At 51.7% G+C, this 16,577-nt stretch overlaps 1 protein-coding gene across 2 annotated transcripts; it reads left to right on the top strand.

The window, feature by feature from the left end:
* Positions 1–55: 55 nt before the first annotated feature.
* ALKBH5 (alkB homolog 5, RNA demethylase) lies at positions 56–14,673 on the top strand. Of its 2 annotated transcripts, none has more exons than XM_031606824.2 (5): positions 56–441; positions 650–1,433; positions 7,080–7,160; positions 11,174–11,329; positions 13,070–14,673. In XM_031606824.2, exons 2-5 carry the CDS (start codon positions 730–732, stop codon positions 13,251–13,253), a joined length of 1,125 nt encoding a protein of 374 aa, XP_031462684.1. In that variant the 5' UTR covers positions 56–441; positions 650–729; the 3' UTR covers positions 13,254–14,673. The 2 variants fall into 2 exon arrangements, with proteins under 2 accessions (XP_031462684.1, XP_031462683.1); XM_031606823.2 differs by having other exon boundaries at positions 647–1,433.
* The last annotated feature ends 1,904 nt before the right edge of the window (positions 14,674–16,577 follow it).

Raw genomic sequence — 16,577 nt, 5'->3', positions numbered from 1 at the left:
CGAGGGGGCGGGGCGGCGGCGTGCGCGTGCGCAGTGCGAGGGCGGGGCGGGGCGGGCGGCAGTGCCGGCGCGGTGGGCGGCCCCGCGGCGGCGGCTCGGGATGTCGGGCTGCCTGCTGGTGACGTAGCGCCGCTCGCGCCGCGGGAAGGGCTGCGCCAGAGCTCCGGGGCCCTCCGCCGTTTCCTTCCCCGGTCCGGAGCCGAGGCCCGGCCCCGCGTCTCCCTCCGCCATGGGCGCCGGCGCGCTGGCGGCAGCGAGCAGGGCACGGCGCGGAGCCGGGGCCGCCGCCGCTGGGCATGTGCCAGGCTGGGCCGCCGCGTGAGCAGCCCGGGAGCCGTACCTTTGTCCGCCCGCCCGCCCCGCGGCGGCACGAAGCGTTTTTAAATTTCCCCTCTCTCGCCGTTTCGTCCGTTGCTTCGCCGCCGCTCCCCTGGGCGAGCCGTGAGTTGGGCCCCGGGAGGGGAACGGCCGGGGGAGGGGCGGGACGGGGTGGGTCGCGCACCGGGAGCGGGGCTGTGGGGCGGGGGGCTCGGGGCCGCGGGCAGGGCCCGGCCTGGCGTGGACCTGGGGAGCGGGCGGAGGGCTGGTGGGGGGGCACACCTCTGCCGGTGTTTGCCCTCACGTTGTTCCCCCGGTGCTCCCCCAGCAGGGCCATGAGCAGCAGCCCCGCGGCCCGGAGCGGCGGGCGGCCCGGAGAGCGCTGAAGGAGCCGGGGGCAGCGGGCGCACTATGGCCGGCAGCGGCTACACGGACCTGCGGGAGAAGCTGAAGTCCATGATGCCTTACCGGGACGGCTCCAAAGGGCCCCGGGAGCCCCCCGAGCCACCCTACGAGCGTAAGCGGCGGTACCACGAGGACTCCGGTTCGGAGCCCAGCGATTATGAGGAGCAGAAGGAGGAGGAAGAAGCCCGGAAAGTGAAAAGCGGCATTCGTCAGCTTCGCCTCTTCAGCGCCGAGGAGTGTGCCAAGATCGAAGCTCGCATTGACGACGTGGTGTCCAGGGCTGAGAAAGGGCTCTACAAAGAGCACACGGTGGATCGAGCCCCGCTGCGGAACAAGTATTTTTTTGGGGAGGGTTACACCTATGGGTCTCAGCTGCAGAGGAGAGGCCCCGGGCAGGAGCGCCTGTATCCGCGTGGGGAGGTGGATGCCATCCCCGAGTGGGTGCACGACCTGGTGATCAGGAAGCTGGTGGAGCACCGGGTGATCCCCGAGGGCTTTGTGAACAGTGCTGTGATCAACGACTATCAGCCCGGGGGCTGCATTGTCTCCCACGTGGACCCCATCCATATCTTCGAGCGGCCCATCGTCTCCGTGTCGTTCTTCAGCGATTCGGCGCTCTGCTTTGGGTGTAAGTTCCAGTTCAAACCCATCCGGGTGTCGGAGCCCGTGCTGTTCCTGCCGGTGAAGAGAGGAAGCGTCACGGTGCTCAGGTAACTCGCTGTGCTGGCCTCTGTGTGGCTGTGTGCTGAGACGTGGTTGTGTAATGATCATTACGAGACAGGCGGGCACGCACCCCGATGGCAGTTTGGGCTCATCTGCCTTTAGACATGCAGCAGGAGGGCTCAGGGCGCCCTGGTGTTGCAGTGGATGGTGTTGGGAGAGATGGGGGCTGTTCCCTTTTTGTAGAGGTCCAGATCTGAGTGTGGTCACTTGTGGGGTTGGGCTTTCCCACAGTTCCCGTGAACAGTGAAAATCCGTATCAAGATACAAAATGGATCCCATGCCCGCGAGCTGGCTGAGACAGAGCTCCTGGTTCTATTCTTAGCTTGGCCTTCCTGACATGACCTTAAGTGTGGAGAGGTGGTGTGAGTAGCCTCATCCCAGTCTGTGAATTGAGACAGACCTCACCTGTGAGACACTGATGGGGGAGACCTGAGCGCAGACCTTTGTGGGACCATCCCTTGCAGGCACAGTGTAAACGCAGCACGACAGCAATGCGTGCAGCTTGCAGGCATGAGAAATGCCTTTACTGGTGTTCCTGCAAGCAGGGGAAGCGCAGTGGAGGTGAAATGACCTGCCCAAGGTCATGGAGCAAGGCAGCAGTACAGCTGGGATTGGCACTGGGGAACGCCTGCTTCCTAATCACTGCTGTCCACCCGTGGGTGCACAGAGCCCCAGGCAGAAGGGGGACATCAGCATGGGCTGCTACACGTGGCCCTATGGTACCCAGAAGCCCCTTGGTACCACCGAAGGCAGCTGGAAGCTGGTGCTGGGGCTTCCTGCCTTGCTGTGCTCAAGTCCCTCTTGTCCTGAAGGTCAGAGTGCTCTCTGCCAGCAGTGGGATGGCCCAAACTGTGCCAACAGTGCTCTGAGCGACCAGCGATATCTTTTTGGGGGAGGGAGGGGGGGGGCTGGTGAACATCCAGGCCAGTTTTTCAGGGCTCCCCAGTGGTAACCCAATCCTGCACTTCGGCTTGTAAAGCGATCGCCGCAGGGTTCGGGAAGGAATCTTCCCCCCCACGTCCGTACGGAGTCGTGCTGTTGACTGGTGCATCAATAATAAATGCCGGGAGCTCACATCACTTTTATCTGGGAAAAGCAGCGCAAACATTAACTAATCCTCGTCGTACCCCCTGCGTTAGGTAACTTCTGCAGATTATCGAGGGATGAGAGAGCCAGCGGGAGGACACGGCTCTCCCGAGGCTAAGGACGTTCGCTATGGTGCGTGAGGCTGGGGCAGGGAGTGTGCAGAAGGGCAGAGGTCACCGCTGGGAGGGAGCCGTGGGGTTGTCCTTTTACTGCAAGAGCTCTGCGTGCTCAGCAGCCCCTGATCTAGCATGTGTGCGAGACATGGGGACAACTTTCTACCTTCGTTTTCCTGCCAGTGATGTGAACCGCTGCGATGCCTTCCCCTGGAGAAGGTAACGTTTCCACCAGGAAACCTCTGGTGGCCCTCAGTGTGAAGTAGGATTGGGATTCCTGCCGCACTCTCTGGGATGAGGGAGCAGTGTTTGCTCCAGGACAGGAGAATCGTGTTTTCTCATTCTTTACACCACTCCTCCTCCAGAACTGCTGGGAAGAGAGGGCAGCTATGGATTCCCAGAATGGGAGTGAGTTCCCTGCCAGGCCCTGTGTGTGTCACATGCAGGGTTCGTGGTCTGGGTGCTGCAATCTGTTCATTGGAATGGCTGAAGCAGTTGTACTGAGCAAGTCAAAGTATTTTTAATGCCAGAATAGGAAAGTTGGTGTCTGGGCAGCCCAGTGCTGGCTTTGCTAGCTTCATCCAGGAGTTAGATGTTCTCGCTTTCCAGCAAATAATAGACTGTAAAATGGAGATTGTTTCGATTTCAGTGCAGCAGTTAGCAGCTACTTAGCACTCACTTAAGAGTGATTCTGCCAGTGATTCTTCTGTGTTGATACTGTCCCGGCCAGATAGGAGTTGGTGGACCGGCAAACTTCCTCTCCTCCATCCTGAGGTCTGAGAGCAGAGAGGAGATGTGCAGCGCGGCAGGAGGACCTCAGGGGTGCAGGGATGTACCTCTGGATCCAGCTCTCAGTCACGTTTAAGCCAACTCTCCAAACTTGGCTTTTTCTCCTCCCAGTAAACAGTTGCTGAAGGCAGTTGCCCTGGAGATAGGGAAACGGCGCAGATAGAAACAGCGTGCTTGTAATGTCTGCTTCCAGCACTGCCGGGTCAGGGACTGCTCCGTTTGCTTGCTGCCGTGTGGATATCCTGGAGATGTAAAGAGAGCTCCCCCGTTTCTCTTTGCCCCCACATCTCCAGCTATCTCTCCCCAGGTCGTGCATGTCCTACTCTCAGCAGTATGTGCAAAATCCTCTGCAAAACCGGCATGAGGGGTTTCCCCATTTCCTGCCCCTGACCCGGTGCTCTCTGTCTCTCCCTGGGGGCAGGTTCAGGTTTGTTTCAGTAAGAGGCTGGTAACGTGCCTCGTGGCATTACGCATGCAGCACATTGCTAGTTAAACTTTACAGTAAACTGAAGCATTTGTCTAACAACGCTGTGGTGTTTGCAAATACTGAATCTCCTTCGGGCTGTGAAGTATTCTCTGACAGCGTGTTAGGCTTTAAAAGTGTCCTCTTCGAAGAGTTTTGGAGGTGGAACAGGGATTCTGGTGGCTGTGCTGCACTTTGAGGACAAAGGCTGAGCCACTCCAGCCACCGCTGCTCAGCCCTTTGCTCTACCATTGAGGTATTTTTTCCTCTGTTTGCATTCATAGCGCTGATTTGCCCTCGTATGTTCCAGGAGAGGACCCTCCCAGGCCCTCTCTGCAGTGGCTGCAGGGTTTGTCCCTTTGCTGTGCATCCTCTGGGCCAGGAGCAAATGGCAGCGGCGTGTTGCAGTGCTGCGGGGCTCAAGCAGCCCGAGTCAGGCTGCAGTGCGCCTCAGCCGTCGGCTTGCTGAGGGTGGTTGTTCACTGGACCATGTTTATGAGGAGTCTTTTTTCCTGTTTAAAGAAAAAAAACCCGACGAAATAATTCAATAAGCATCAATCGATAGAAGCAGTGTGGAGGAGATGGAGGAATTTGCACATCCGCCTGGGGAACATGTGCTTCTGGAGGAGAGAAAGGGAGCTGGGTGGGGTTGTGGAGGCTCTGGGATGGCCAGGCTGTGCTCTGCAGCACACAGGAGATCTCGACACCTGGAGAGCTTTTGTTGGATTTCCACGTAGTGCATCTGAGCACTGTGGTTGGAAGCGCAAGGCTGCGGTTAGCCAGAGGAGTAAATTGCTAATGGTGATGTTTCCACAGCTCTGAGCTTGTGCACAGGCAGGCTTTCCTTCTGAAGGTGGCAATGCTCTGCACAGAGTGGGTCTGCTCCCTGCCGCACAAAGCAGCGCTGGGAGCATCGTGATGTTTTCTCTCTTGTTGTCTAGAGGCATGCCTGATGGCAGTGCTGCTCGGAGCCTCTGGGGGATGAACCTGCTTTCTTCCCAGCTGGAGGAACCTCTGCACAACTGCCTGGATTAGACATCTTTCCAGAAAGGTCTGAGCCCTCAGCAAAGGCTCTTGGTGCCTCAGCTTTGCTCGGTGCAAGCCCTTCGTGTGCTGGTGGTGATGAGGCAGAGATCTGTTCCAGCCCTGCTCCAGCTGGTTGATGCCACATCGGTGCTTTGTGGCAGCAGCTTTTTCAAACCACAGGCAAAGCCTGAGCTCAGTAACTGCTAAGGCCTGGCCATAACCAGCCCCTGGAAGTATTTCTCTAGGGATTGTGCAGAGCTTCAGGGCTTGCTTTCTGCTGATGTTTATGCAAAAAATCTCTGCTTCCATCTCCATATGAATCAGTAATGTTGTGGCTTCGTGTTAACTCTTCTGGACTGAAAAAGAGATGTGGGGAGGAGCTGTGAATGTGTAAGATCCAAGAGATTAGTTGGGGTCACGGTGTTAGTTGGGCCTGTGGGCGGCCTCTGCACTTCCCTTGGGCTGCAGGCGTCATGCTCAGGTGTTCTCATGTTCTTGTGGGCAGCAATTTAGGACTTTCTTTTTTGGATTGTTCCTTCCCCTATGCTTTGGTTTTGTCCTCCAGGCAAGAGCAGAAGTCACCGGGCACATCCTTGATATCTTTATTGGGGTTTTGTTGCAGTGTGTGTCCCTTCGTGGCTGTCATCGGGATGTGGTGAAGCCAGGAACGGCTGAGAGGATTCTGCTGGCACCAGCAGGGCAACTGTGACCCAACCAAATAACCTCTTTCTGTTTTTCTGCTCAGTGCTTGTTTAAACTCCTCTGCAGAGGGCTGTGCAGAGACTCTCCCTGTGCTTGGCAAGGTGCAGACTGAGTTGCCGCCGCCAGTATGGCATTGGGGCTGACTTGACAGTCCCCCTTAGGGTCTGGAGCAATAGGACTGCTGCTTTGGGACAATAAGCTCTTCTTAACACTGCTTTGGAAGCAAGCTGAGAGCCAGTTCCTGTATGGGGATAACTATGGGAGGCTGAGCTGACATCTTGCACAGGTCTTGAAGCAGCCTCCTCCTGATGTTTGCTGAGGATATGCTGAGCTGAATATTAACGTGGATGATATTAATGGATTCGCTGGAGCTTGACGCAGAGATTCCTGGAATGTGATAGAGCACTATTAGAAGCCCCTCTGCATTGCACTGTGTTGCTCTGCAGGCCCCTTGTAGGAGGCAGAAGATGGCCAGCAGCCCCTCTTCTGGTGGATCTGTCTTAGGTCTGAGCTGTCTTCTCAAAGCAACAAATCTCTCTTTGAGCAAGAGGTGAGCGTTTCTAGATGAGTGGGTGAATTACCTAACCAGATAAAGGGAACCTGCTCTTATCCCAGAGAGGACGTGTGTGTGTGTCTCTAACTGCAAACCCACATGAAACGGCTTCCAACCTTCACGCGAGGCTGGGAGCACAGCACTGCCCCTGGGAAGCACAGTGAGATTTCTTGGAGACGCAGCGGTTCCTGCGTTGGGTTCACCCAGGGCATGTTGTGCTGGTGTTCAGCACTCCTTCACCCCGAGGCCTTCCTGTCCTCGTCGGCCATTTCAGGAGGCGTTTCACTTCTCCTTCCCCATGCCGGACTGGAGGAGGCTGCTGTGCTCAGCAGCAGGCAGAGGGCAGCCCACCCCTCATTAGCACCTGTAATGATGGTGAGGAGGGTGAGTGTCAAAGACCCCCTCAAAGATGCTCTGGCAGCAGCTGCTTTTCAGTGCTTCGGGTTACACACTGTGTCCGGGTGCACCGTGCCTCTTGGTGATGATGGATGGCTTTTTCTCAGTGAGATGCTTGAGAGCAATGCAGTGATTTTTTTTTTTATTCTCTTGCGCGCTAATCTCTTGATGAAGCTTTCGTAAATGAATTGGCTGAATTTACACTCCGTAAACTCATTTTCAACGTGACTTATTTCATGATGTTGTGGCAGGTGGCAGTTTCCTCTGGTGTATGCTGAAAAAAAAAAAATTAAATCAACAATTAAAAAAAAAAAAAGCCTGACTGTTACCGTGCTCGTTCTGTAAACCCAGCTCCTGTGTGCCTGGGGAATGGTGTGGTGTTTGGAAGAGGAATTTGTGGGGGAAGTTGGGAAATGGCTGGCCAAAGCGCGCTGCTGAGCCTGGCAACCGCTTTACCCTCCTGCCTGTCATCTTTCTCACCACGGCTCTTTGTTTTTGTTGTCAGTGGATACGCAGCCGATGAAATTACACACTGTATTCGACCACAGGACATCAAGGAGAGAAGAGCTGTCATCATTCTTCGAAAGTAAGTGTTGAAGCCTTCTGGACAGTAAGGCACCCTTGAATGCAGTGGTGTGATTTTTACGGTGCTTTGCAAAGGACACTTTAAAAAGATGCCTTGTTTGTTGATGTGCTGAGGTGACCTTAAATCTTGCTAGATCTCACTCTGATGCTCATTTGTGTCTTGCTATACCCGTTGCTTGGTCAGTGGAAATAGATGGAACTTGTTACTGCAGAGTTAATCACTTCTTGGCTCTCTGCAGCAGTACTTCATTGTTGTACCTGGGTTTGCCAGCACTGTTGGTGTCCAAGCACCTGGCTTTCATTGCCTGCCTAACCCCAAGCAGCTGGGGTTTCAGACTCTTGCTTTGGGCTGCATGTTCAGGTGTCTGATCGTATGATACCAATGTAGCTGAGTCACCTGGACAGTCCTTTGAAGCTGATGCTTGTGATAAAGAATCTTCTATAAAGCAGACTGCTTTCTTGGTAGCATGCCTTTCATTTCCTGGGAGGGAGAGGAAGGTGCTGGCTTTGAAGGGAAATGAATGCAGCAAATTCAGCAGTCAGTTTACAGAGCTCTTTGAGGGTGGTGCTAGGAAGCCAAGCTCTGTGAGTTGCATCTCATACTCCCTGTTTCAGAAGATGTGTTGTCCTGGTCAGCTGATGGCATTTCATCAGTTGATTTGATGTAAACCCAAAGAAAACCATGGGCATGATGGCAGGGCTGCAGCTGTGGCTTAAGCTGGCATGAGGCTAGCAGGAAAGCGTTCTAGATTCAGAGTTGTGGAACTTCTGGGCAGTCTAGCTGGTTCCAAAATGAGTCTGGCGACATTGTGAAGATAATGCACAAAGCAGCAGAGTGGAGTTGGACATCTGGATAGAGAGACCTATGAAATGAAGGCAGGGAAAACAGCAGCCCTGAGGCATTAGCATAGCAAAATCAGAACAGACCTAGGGAGGCAGGATGAGATGTGGCAGATGACAGAATAGGAAAGATGGATTGGAACCAAGCCCTCTGATTAGTGGTTATTGTCACAATGGGGGTAAGGTGAGATGACTAACAACAGAAGGGTTCTATATTCAAGTTGTTGGTTTCTACAGACACTGAGAAGCAGTGAGTGCTAATGAGCCCCAGTGAAAGGCATCTCTAGATCCCGTAGCAAGAAAAGCCTGAATTTAGAGAAGCTGCCTGTCCCAAACTGTGGAGCAGTTCCTTGAAAAAGACAGCTCTGGCTAGGTAAACTAAAGCTGCTGAAGTAGTGCAGGTGTATAATGTACCTGTTTAAAGCAGCTCTATTTCTTGCCTTCATCAGCCTCTATAAGCTAAGGGTGTTGTTTCATTCTAGCTCGGCTGCCCTCAAAGTGCAACTGGGCAAGCATGTAGCTAGCCAAGGCGTCCTGCTGCCTGGCTGACCCGGGCAGCACTGCTGAACAGATGAGGCCTGTTAGCACCCAGCAGAGCCGTGCTGGCTGTGTTGGCTCAGCCCTCCTTCTGCAGCAGTGCGCCCTTCTGGCTTCCCCAGAGGAGCCTAAATTGCTTAGTGTCAGAGCAAGAGTGTCTCTGCCCAGTCATGCACAGACAGCCATGGGCTGGCTGGACTGGCAGGCTGAATGCAACCACAACAGGATTTCTCTCTGAGAAAAGTAGGAACTCTCCGGTCATTATTTCTGTCTAATCTCCATATTGCTTAGCAATCCCAGTGGATGCATGGCGATTGCCTGTTTGCCAAAGGGTGCACTCTGACTGTTGTCAAATAGAGCTCATTAATTGTCTCTTATCCCTTGTGACGGGGACTGTCTCCTTGGCTGGCCCTGGGCGCAGGCATGCACGCACAGCAGGGCTGCAGTGACCTTTGTCTGCGCCTGCATCCCTGGAGCATCTCTACTGCCATTCCCCAGTCCCAGATCATGCGACTGGTGCAGTCTGAATTAGCAAGTTATGCAACCAGGAAAACAGCCGCTTCCGCGAGCAGCCTGCGTGCACGCGAGGCTGGAGAGCAGCCTGTGACCTCGTAAAACTCATCTTTCATGGTGAGAATGAGCCCGGAGCTTTCCAGAAGAATCAGGCACCCTGCGATTGTGTCACAGCAGCATAAACTTTGCTGCTTGCAGGAGCTGTGAATAAGCTGGCAGAGGCTGCTGGGCCCCAGACTCTGGAGTCTGGATCTGTTGCCTCCGCTCTGGGCACGTGGTTCTGGAGACTGCTCTCCTGATGCTGCCAGCAAAAACTGAGCTGGAGAAGTGGCTGGGTTTTTCAGGATGCTTGAGTGCAGCGTGGTTACCAAGTAGGTCAGCAGCACTTCAGAGCTGCTGCGTGATGGTATTTACAGTGCTCCCTGCATGTCGGAGCACAGGGCTGCAGGGAGCCAGCAAAGTTCAGAAGCTTTGAGCAAGGGGGAAGGGATGATGAGCTGGATTTCAAGAGATGCTCAGAGAGGTCGTGTGGGAGGTGGGGGGTAAAAATGAGACCTGTTCAGGTGGGTCTTGAAAGTCATTTTAGAGGTCTTACACAGCCACATTTGAGCAATTCTTCGTAGGCCATTACACAGGGGACTTATTTTATTTAACTTGAACTTTGGTAGGTAATTTACTTTCATTTTTAGCATGGCTCTTGCTTCTCTCCACTCCTGCAGCACAAATCTGTATTGTTCTGCGGAGACAGAGCATGGCTGATATCCTCTTGCCTTTGCAGTATATTTGCTGTGATTTTTTTTTTAATTGCAATCATGTAGTTGTCATATTTAAGAGGTAATTGAATGACCTAACTTTCTAGGGCAGGATCAGCAATGCCTTTACTGTTCTAGCTGCACTGGGTCCAGTCCTGGAGCTGAGAACAGCTCAGGCCGATGGCTTTGCAGCCTGACCAGCTGCCTGTGGAAGTTTTCCTCATTTCTGGCATACCCACCTTCATTTTTGCCATCCTGGCATCGCCCTGTTTAACTGGAGAGTCTCTTCCTGAGGCACTGAGGAAGCTTGGCAGTTGAACTTGCTTCATAACAGGAGTTTAGGTTAGAATTATCTTGCTTCAAAAGCTAAAGTTAAGCATTGAGGGACAAGTAGTGATTCTTCCCTTTCTTTTACATGGACCCCTCTGGTATTCAGCCCTGATCCTGTGGATGCAGACAAGCTGCAGGAACAACATCGGGATGCCCTTTTTTTCCAGGAAGTGACTTGGAACCTCTTGAAATTGGCACTGTGGGACACCAGCACCACCTTTTACTGTGTTTTGCTCATTCTTAGGCTTCAGTTTGTGCTCTGAAATAGACTTCAGAAGTTTTTGCAAATTGAACCTGGTAACTACGTTGTGCTGGGAGGTGGTGATAGCACCGTGCAAGGGCACTGCTCTGTCAAGCTTTCATTTGTGCTGCATGGCCATTGCTCAGCATCTTGCCTCTCTCCATACATGCATAGAAGCTGCTGGCTGCAGCCATGCCTGGGCCAGGAGTAGTGGCAGCTTTATTCCTGCATGAACTGCTATGCTGCTGGAGGGGCTGTGGTGTGGCTGCTGGTTACTAAATCTTCTTCTGATTTGCACTTTGACTCCTGCCTTAAACCTCTTAGTCGAGCTGAGAAATGCCTGACCCCATGAGATCTCAGAGACAGTAAGGAGTTTCCAGATAGAAGCAGTTGTTATCAGTGTTGGTGATGATGGATTTCACAGTGCATCTCCCAGGTGGCTTAACTGGAGTTGCAAGTTATTGAAGAGTCACTGTGATTTTATAGGATGTCGCAGGTACTTGAACACCCTTGCTCAATATCCTGTCACTGTGATTGCAGTGAGCCCAGCACCTTTCTTGTCCATGGTGGCCATGCTGACCCCTAAGCCTTCCTCTGTCTTTAGAAGGCAGTAAAGGTTAAAAGCTGAAGCTTGTTCTTCTGTTGGATGTAACAGTCCTGACCCTCTTTCAGAGCTGTGTGCCTGGGATTGAGGGTTCTACTTCAGTGCATCTAGGACAAATACCTATTGCAGCCTGCTAGCAATTCAGTTGAAATGCTTTGCAAACTCTTCTTTTTTTTTTTTTTTTTAAATATTTGCAGAACAAGACTAGATGCCCCTCGATTGGAAACAAAATCGCTGAGTAGCTCTGTGTTGCCACCAGGTTACACCTCTGACCGCCTGTCAGGAAGCAACAGGGACCAGATCTTGAAACCAAAGCGGTCCCATCGCAAAGCAGATCCTGATGCTGCTCACAGGTATGTTGATCTTGGCTAAGGGTGAGGTTTTGGGTGTTATCTCTGGGTCACCAAACATCTGAGGTTCCTGGTCTCTGGCAGGAGAGTTTGCGCAGCGCGCTTACAGCATCCTGGTTTGCACCACTTTGCCAGGAGCTGGGAAGCACCTCCCAGGTGCATTCTGTGGTGTATGGATCTGTGTTATCAGTGAGGTTCTTTATACGTTCCTCCTAGGCTTGTGGAGACTAAGCTCTGGCTGTAAGCAGCTTACATTGTTTATCCTGTGAATGGCATAATGAAGAAGCAATAGATTTGGCTGTCTCTTGATAACGCAGTCATTCAGAACAATGGTTTCCCTGCAGCTAATTATTTTTGACCTCTATTGCCAAGCAACCTGTGCAGGTGTGTTGAAGTATATTATGAAAGCAGTCTTTGAGGTTTTGTGAACTGGGAAGGGTGAAGGTCTCCTTGGGAAGCTCCATAGAGCTACTTTGCTTCCAGAGCTGTGTATATGTTTTTGTGTGTGTGTGTGTGTGTGTAAGCAAACTGTGGATGCGTAAGCCTGACCTACAAGAGAGCTCCTTGCTGAAGCTCCAGACAGCTTGAGCTCTGTGGCAAGGCTTCCCTTAAACAGCACCTTGCTTTGTGTGAATATACTGATAGCCAGTCTGCCAGCTGTCAAGCAATATTCCTGGTATTCTCTAATTCCAAAGCTCCCCAAGGAGTGAGGTGGCATTCTCTGCACATCATGTGAAACCAAAAGGCTGGCGTGGTCGTGGGGCTCGGCTGTTGTGAAGTTCCAGCCCGTGTTTCAACCTGTCCTGGTGAAGGAGAAGGGTGGGGATGGTTTGTTTATGAGCAGTGTTCATTCATCAGAACTCAGGATGACTGGGCACATAGATCATGAAGAGAAGTGAGGCTGCAAATAAAATCTTACCTCTGAGCATACAGTGCTCCTGTGTGTGATTAAGGGAGTGGTCATGCAGGGCAAAGTCTGCAGATCCGTGAGAGCTGATGTGAAGGCGGAGATGCACCTTACTGGGATGCGAGCTCAGCATAGTCCCCTGCAGTGGATGGCATCTAAAGACTCTGAAAGGTCCAAAAGACTCAGTGTAGTGCAAGTAAATAGTGCAGATAGCACATCTGTCAGAGGAACTCAGTAGTTGCCACCTGGGTTAAATTTGAGTGGTCTGTGCAGCTGTGAATCCTGCCAGCATGGTCATACTGTGAACTGAACTGATTGCAGGTGAGAACGGAGGCAGCTTTACATAAATACTAATTGCACTGTGATAATGTTTGAGAGAACTAGAACGAGGACAAAAGAGCTCAGAGTTGTGGTTTAATCCTGCACTGTATGTATTCTAGCAGCTTAGCACAGAGCTGAGCTCATTTTTGAGTTCCTCCATAGGAGGCAGACCCTTCTGCCAAAGGAATGTTTGTTGGTACCACAAGCTGCACTTCAGGAGGGCTGATCAGGCTGTTTGGAGGTCTCCCTGGTGGAGATAAGGACCAGAGCTCACTATATGAAGGCTAAGGACTCACGCTTGTACAAGAAAATTTCTCTGCTTTTTCATGGGACGTGCAACTTGGCGATGTGCTGCTGCTCTGTTGAGAGCCGTGGGCTTAGTACTGGGAGAGCAGTGTGGAAAAAGTCACTCATAGTGCTCAACATATGCAAAAATCCAGATGGTATCCGCACAAGGAGTGCTTAAATCCTGTTGTGGATGTGTTCTCACTCCCTCTTTCTCTCTTTCTCCATAGGCCACGGATTCTAGAAATGGATAAAGAGGAGAACAGGCGCTCAGTCCTCTTACCAAAACATAGGAGACGGAGCAACTTCAGCTCTGAGAACTATTGGCGAAGGTCTTACGAGTACACAGAGGACTGTGACGAGGAGGAGGAGGATGGCAGCCCAGCTAGGAAAGTTAAAATGAGGCGACACTGAGGAATGCACTTTCCAGGCTTGTGGAGCTGATGAGATTGGCCTCTAGTCTGTGAAAACTTTCTCCTCCCTCTGGCTATTTTCCATTTAGCTTCAGTTTTGGTTTTTCCTTTCAGGCTGAAGAGTAAACAGGAAGGATCTAGCGATTTGTTTTTATGAATGGAGGAATGCTGAGACGTGTGTAAGGATGGAACATATCCAGTTACATGTGGTGTCCTGAGTTATGGGTCTAATGGGCATCTCTACCATAGGAAGCAGATAACGTTATGCCAGGCTGTCTGTTGGGATTTCTTTGAAAACACCAAAAAGTTTAACTGTTTCATTGCGCAAGATTCAAGAATTGTATTTTGTTTTGTTGGTTTCTTTTTTTTGCTTTAACTTTCTTCTTTTCCAAATGTTCTAAATATGATGTTGTTAGACCCCTGGAGCTGAAATTCTCTGTGGTGGCCTCGTATTCCTTGCTTCACCAAAGGGCTCCTTGGTCTGCTTATACCTAGTTTTTGTTGGGTTGTGTTTTAAGGGTGTGCCCTGCAGTAACTGGAAGTTTGAAGCTTTGCAGACTCCTTTTGCTGCATTGATTACAAAGGATTTAGGACATTTGTGTTGCACTTTAGTACCAGTTTTAAATGCCATAGATTTCCTTTCCAGTCCGTTTTCCCTAACCAGCTTGGGCTCACAGCTTTGTGTCCCTGTGCTGCCCTCTCCAAGAAGAATGTACTTAAGCTCTGGTTTCTCAGTGCTCTTCTGACCAGTGATCTGTTTTGGCTGAGGATGGAGCTGTGCCTGGCTTCACTGGTGTTGGTCTAGTGCTGACCTGAGGTCTGTATTGGAGCCTGGGAGCTGCAGAGCAAGGGACTGCATTGAGTATGTGCTGCTTTCCAGAGCTAGAGACAGCAAAGAGGAGTGGGAGGGAGGCTCTGCTAGGGGGAATGCTTGCCTTGGGACTCCCTAAGAAGATTTGGGATGCTGCTGGGTATGGAGGAGCTCTGTTTTGGCCCACAGGATGCTCGTCAGCTATCACTGCAGCAGTTTTCTGATGCCTTCTTGTTTCTGTGCATACTCTGGGGTAGGGACTCTGCTTGCCCCAGGAAGTGATAAGAGGCGTGAGACGTCTCACCCTGTGGAGGTAACGTTAGAAGTCTGCTTTCTTCCTCGTCTTTTCTCACCAGTTTGTGTTTTCCCTGCCTGAAATCTGTGTTTTGCAGGTTTGGGGCCCAACACCATATTTAGAACCCTACTTTTAAGAAACTTTCTCCAATTGATTCTTTGAACCCAAGTGTTGGCAGTTGTAAGGAGTAGTCTTATTTTTAAATTTTTACTGCTTTGTCCTTCCTCAAATTGTAGTTTTTCTTAGTGTTGTGTCCTCCACTCTTCATTATCTGCACGCTTGGCAATAAAAAGATGTAATATATTTTGAAACCCATTTGCTGCTGTCTTGAGGAGCTACTGGTCAAAAAACGGGCACTGTTCCTTAGTGATCAAGCATGTTTGCTGACATCTGGGTCTCATTGTCTTTTTCCTTCCCTGCTGACTTCTGCAGCTCCTACCACTCGTCTGTCCTTTGGCTCACTGCTGAAGCTGGATCTAGCAGTTACACTAGTGCAAAGAAAATTAGTGTCACCTTCAGCACTGCAGTGAGCTGCAGGAGATTTTGTAGGTGAGGCTCCTACTGCCTGTCTTTGATTCTCTTGATCTGATTGCTTTCCTGGTGAGAGCTCTCATTGGCTCGCTGTGGAGCTTTGAGAGCAGCCTCATGGCCAGCGTTCGACGGCACTTACCTGTCTTGTCTGCCCAGAGATCTGGAAGTTCATGCATCTGGAACTTCTGAAAGGCCATTATCAGTCCACACTCAGCATCTGAAGCAGCATTCCTCCCATTCCTAGCTTGCAGCAGAGAATCCAGACCATCTCTTGGCTACGAACCCCGTTTTAGAAAGCTTGGCATCCCCCAACAGCAAAACAGCATGCAGGGAGCAGCGATCTCTTCTCCTCCTTATGGCTGGTGTCTGCAAACATCTCTGGCAAGCTAGAAACCTGCTAGTGGGATGCCTAGGGTGGCTGTTCCTAATTCTGGTTTTGCTCTGGACATGCCCCATTCCCTCCAAGGGCATTAGGCTGTGCTGCTTTGTGCTGCTGACAATAGCAGGGCAGAGCCACCTGTGCTCCCTTGCTGGAGGTCTCTGCTCTGCACAGCCTGCTCTCCCCTTCTCCCAATTTTATGCCTACCTCTGCAATATGGATACTGTACTCTGGTGTCTCAACTCACAGTGAAGGCAACCTGCCTTCCCAGGGCTGCTCCCTGAAGCAGCAGGAGCACTGTGGCTCCCATGGGACAAGATAATTTCCACTAAAGGCTGAACAAAGCACCCTGAGGTCTTACCTCCTAGCCTGGTACCGTCACCTCATCCCAGTCCTTGTGCAGTCTGTACGTGTGCAGGCATCCTGCTTGTCCCATTGGGTTTTGTGTTCCTGCATGCCACCTCTGGGAGCTCTGCCCTTCTTTTCCCCATCCCAGGTCTGTGCTGTGGGTCTGAGCTGGCAGCCGTTGCTGGAGCTGCTCTCCTGCCGCCCTCTGCTTCGTTTTGCTTTTAGTTTTCAAGCTGACTGCTTGGGGCTTGACACTTTGGCAAGAGTGGGACACAACTGATTTGACCCATAGGATCTCTTGGGCAAGAGTCCCCAGCATGCAGGCAGGCCATCTCCCCCACTTGTACAGACATTTTATATACACACGGATGTATATGTGTAGATACATGGTTTTTTAACTCTTTTGCACTGAACAACATTGGGGTGAAACCTTGATTCGAAACAAGACGACATTTTTCACGTGGATCCAGATGTCTAGATCCCTTACTGTGACCTGTTTGGTAAAACTGTGGCTCAAAACACTGCTGATGCCCGTACCTGTTCTCTGTCGTGGCTGTGAGAAGGCTTCGATCAGACCAGCAATGTGAGTCTGGTGTGGAGATGGGCTCATGTGCAGGTCTGACCAGGTCGGCTTCTTTGTCTTCATATAGTTCAGCAATTCAGTCCTAACTCCTCTCCATCCACCTGCAGTGTGCTGTGTAACCTGCTCACCCATCCTGGGGCATAAGGCTGTGTATGATGTGATGTGGCACTCAGACCCACAGCCCAGACCATGAGAACTGTCTTTCCTAAGGAAGGGGGAGGTAGATGGAAGTTGTCCCTGCGTTTCTGCAAAGGGAGGAATTTGGGTTTGCTGCCCTTACCTGCGTGTGGAGAAGACTCGGCGATCCAACCAAGGCTCTTGTGTTGGTTGTGTAGGCTCCACTCATCCTCTGGAAGAAAACCCAGGGTTGTTTGCCAG

This window comes from Phasianus colchicus, chromosome 16 (assembly GCF_987193195.1).
Source record: "Phasianus colchicus chromosome 16, bPhaCol1.hap1.1, whole genome shotgun sequence".
NCBI classification, from domain to species: Eukaryota; Metazoa; Chordata; class Aves; order Galliformes; family Phasianidae; genus Phasianus; species Phasianus colchicus.
Note: the sequence above shows the minus strand (reverse complement) of the source record. Positions and strands in the feature narration are given on the sequence as shown.